Genomic DNA, 3,414 nt, shown 5'->3' with positions numbered 1-3,414 from the left:
CATGACTGGGGACCACAGAATGATTTCTGTCCCTGTTTCAGAGTGTTCATGTAATTAATTACTGAAGCTTCACTCTATTCTTACAAAACTAAAGTAATAAAACTTATTTTTCTTAGTGTGATTATATGAATGTTTACTAGGATAATGCTATTTAAAAATATAGTGTTTTAATGTAATAACAACCTTCTTACAGACAAAAAAATAGGAGTTGAATAAGTGTGTTTTAAAAGCAAGGAGGAGATAAGAAATCCTACCCAGCAGAACACTCAATTCTTAGCAATTCAGGCATTTTACACACATAAAAATAGAGTTGAACACTAAATTGTGATTTTAAGTGTCCTGAGGGTAGTTCCTCCTTTTGTGAACCTTCATAGAAGTCATGTCAGCTTTAAGATGCATTAAAATATATTATTCCCCAAATAAATCCACAATTTTTACACTGAATAGGCACAGGGAGTTATCTTTGTGGGGAGAAAATTATCTTTAAATAAACATAAGTAGAAGGATTTTTAACCAGGGTTATTTTCTTTTGCTTTCATTAGGGAGTAAGAGTTCACAGAACTTATGTTTGGCTTTATGTCATTAAGGAAAACCCCTCAAATTACAATTAATGAGATGTAAAGAAAATGCTAACTCAATTAAAGCAGAAAGATTGATCAAGTTTAACAATACCAATTAGGATAATCTTTATATTGTTCTACTTTGTTATATGGTTAAAAACCCAACAGGAATAGTGACCAATGGATCAACGACACAAAAATTAAACCAAAAATTAATGCAAATAGAGTGGGGAAAAAACAGGTAAAACTGCTTATATTTTGTAAACTTCAAGGATAAATTCATAATAATCCCAGATTTGAGTGACTACTTTAAACCAACTGTCAGCACTGTCCCTTTGGCTGAAGTGCATTTTAAAAGCAAGTTATGAAGTGATAATGTAAAGCCACGTGGATGTGCACCACACACGTTACAATATCTGTACATACACACAGAGCAGGGCAGAAAGGCTGTAAAATATTCAGCATTACCAGCACCACAGCGAGCTCCTACCACTGCTCCCAGCTAAAGTCATCTCCTCTGCCAAACACAAGGAAAAAGCCTAAAATAGTAAGGAAAATGACTGCATTGCCAGCCAGCACCAGGCCACAGGCTCCCCATTTGATCTGAAATGCAAGAAATGGAACAATCAAAGCAGTTCTTGGAAGAGATGCTCAGGGCAGTTATTTCTAGGCATTAGATCAACTAAAATAGTAAAAAACCAAAAATACTACAGAAAGATGCTAAAAGCAGGAAAGACAATAAATAATTCAATTTGTGTGACTAATTATTCAATTAGAAGCCACTCATATCACTAATAAACACTTCAGCCAAGCTACTGCTAGGATTTAGAAGGAAATAATTACTTGCCATGATTAAAACACACCTAAATCAGAGAGAAATCTGGTGAAATTACTGCTCTCCTTTCATTGCCACGCAACAAAATAAAAATATCTCCTTTTAAATAAGTAACAGGCATGGAAAACATGGTTTTAAATGTAATCACCTTTTTTTTTTTAATGAGCTGCACAACTAAATTTACTCAAATAAGCAACATTTACTCTTAAAATACATGAATCAGAGTTCCCTCTCGTGGTCATTCTGCTGCTGCCAGGGCCACAATTTCAAAATAAAAATGGCAGGGAAATTGGGCATTACAAATAAATTCAGAGGAAGCACACAAAATTTAAAGGACTGAAAGCAAAGGGGAAAACCAACAGGACACACTAAAACATCACTGAGTGGTTGGGATGTGAGAGGGGGGAAATTCTTTGCCTTTCAAACAAATGTGACCAAAATCTCAGCACTGCAGAGCAGTTCAGAAAGCAAAGAGGAAAGAACTTAGGCAGAGTTTCCTCAGGCTTTGAGGGGCCAAAGTTTGGGAAATGCTTTGAAAGCCACAAGGGCAGCTCTGGAAGCTTGGCCTTTTATCTTTTAACTCCTAACACTCTCCATTCCCCAAGTATGCAGCATCCTAAATAGAGAAAGACATTCCAAGATAAAAATAAGGAAGCTGGAGCAAGAAGTCGTGCAAAGGGTCATGAGACAGAGAAGCATGAGGTGGAGGAAGAGATATTATCTTGTGCTGGAGCAAAACAAGTCTGAGGGGAAAAAGAACAGCTAAAAACTTTTCAGTCATGTGAGTCCTTTGTTTAGGCCAAAAAGGAAAATTTCAGTGGATTATTTTCACCTGGAGACAACACAGTAACGAAATGAAAGCAGGATTTACAGTGCATTTAAAGATGATATCCAGTAAGTGGTGTCTGAGAACAAAAATTAGCAAGGACTTACTGCTTCCACCCGAGCAAGGATGATAGGAAATCCAAAGGCAGAGACAACAATTCCTGTGGTGAAGAAATAGGCCAGCTCCCTGCAGGCACTGCTGGCTGCATCACTGTCATCACTGACCCTCTTGGCAATGAAGTGGGGAATGGGGCAGATGAAGTAAAATATTAACACAAACAGAGGCCAGTACACACTGGGGAGGGGGAAGAAAGAAATTCATAATCAGTTAAAATAGATACTTCAATCAGAAACGTAGTGCAATACTTCTAATCCTACTTTTTGGCTTGCAAAGTGGATTAATCAAAAGATTCCACCCAAAATGGGGCAAGTCCACCTTGTTTTCCCTGCAGGGGTACAACAACATCCACCCTCTCACACGACCAAGTGTTAGTTTATTTTACTTTTGCATCATTTCGCTGATTCAACTGTGACCACAGAGGGAGCAGGAAATGCACTGGAGCAGGACAGGAGCCGCTTCCCCAAATTCCAGGGATAAAGCAGGCACACCCTCGCATGTCATCTCTGCGTCAGAGCTCTCGTGAGCCTCCTCTCAATTTTCTGAAGTGTTACAGACACAGAATCACGGAATTATAGAGCAGTTTGGGCTGGAAGGGAACCCAAAGCTCATCCGGTTGCAGCCCCTGCCGTGGGTGGGGACATTCCAAGTGGAACCTTGTGGGAGGAGGAGGGTTGTTCAAAAAACCAGGCCACTAAGGAGAATGTTTGTGTGAGATTTAAAACGCCTGCTTAGCAAGGCGGCACCGCTTCTCCTCAGGCAGCGCAGAGCTGTCCGCAGTCTTTTTTTCTTTTTTTTTTAATAATGGAAATGCAAATACCGGCTAAGGAAGTGGTGTTTAATCACAACAAACTGCCACGTGCCAAAAGCCTGGAAGCGGGGGGGCTGCAGGAGGAGCCAAACAGCTCAATTAAATGAGAGAAACACCTTAATTAATGGATTTTAAACAGCAGAAGCTTTGGGAAAGGCGCCGGCCCGCTCACCCGTAGTACTCCAGGGCGCAGCCCAGCATGAGGAACGTCAGCCCGATGGCTCCGCTGAAGGAAAGGGCCACGAGAGCTGCAACGGCACAGGGC

The 3,414-nt window shown here is 40.3% G+C and overlaps 1 protein-coding gene across 1 annotated transcript; it reads right to left on the bottom strand.

The window, feature by feature from the left end:
- On the bottom strand, positions 1 to 3,410 carry LEPROT (the record flags this gene model as incomplete). The annotated part of the gene is made up of 3 exons (XM_017740576.1): positions 1 to 1,163; positions 2,329 to 2,515; positions 3,322 to 3,410. Coding segments are annotated over 3 exons (393 nt in total), but the record flags the coding sequence as incomplete, so codon positions are not given.
- Positions 3,411 to 3,414: the final 4 nt, after the last annotated feature.

This window comes from Corvus brachyrhynchos, unplaced genomic scaffold, assembly GCF_000691975.1.
Source record: "Corvus brachyrhynchos isolate BGI_N302 unplaced genomic scaffold, ASM69197v1 scaffold280, whole genome shotgun sequence".
NCBI lineage: Eukaryota > Metazoa > Chordata > Aves > Passeriformes > Corvidae > Corvus > Corvus brachyrhynchos.
Note: the sequence above shows the minus strand (reverse complement) of the source record. Positions and strands in the feature narration are given on the sequence as shown.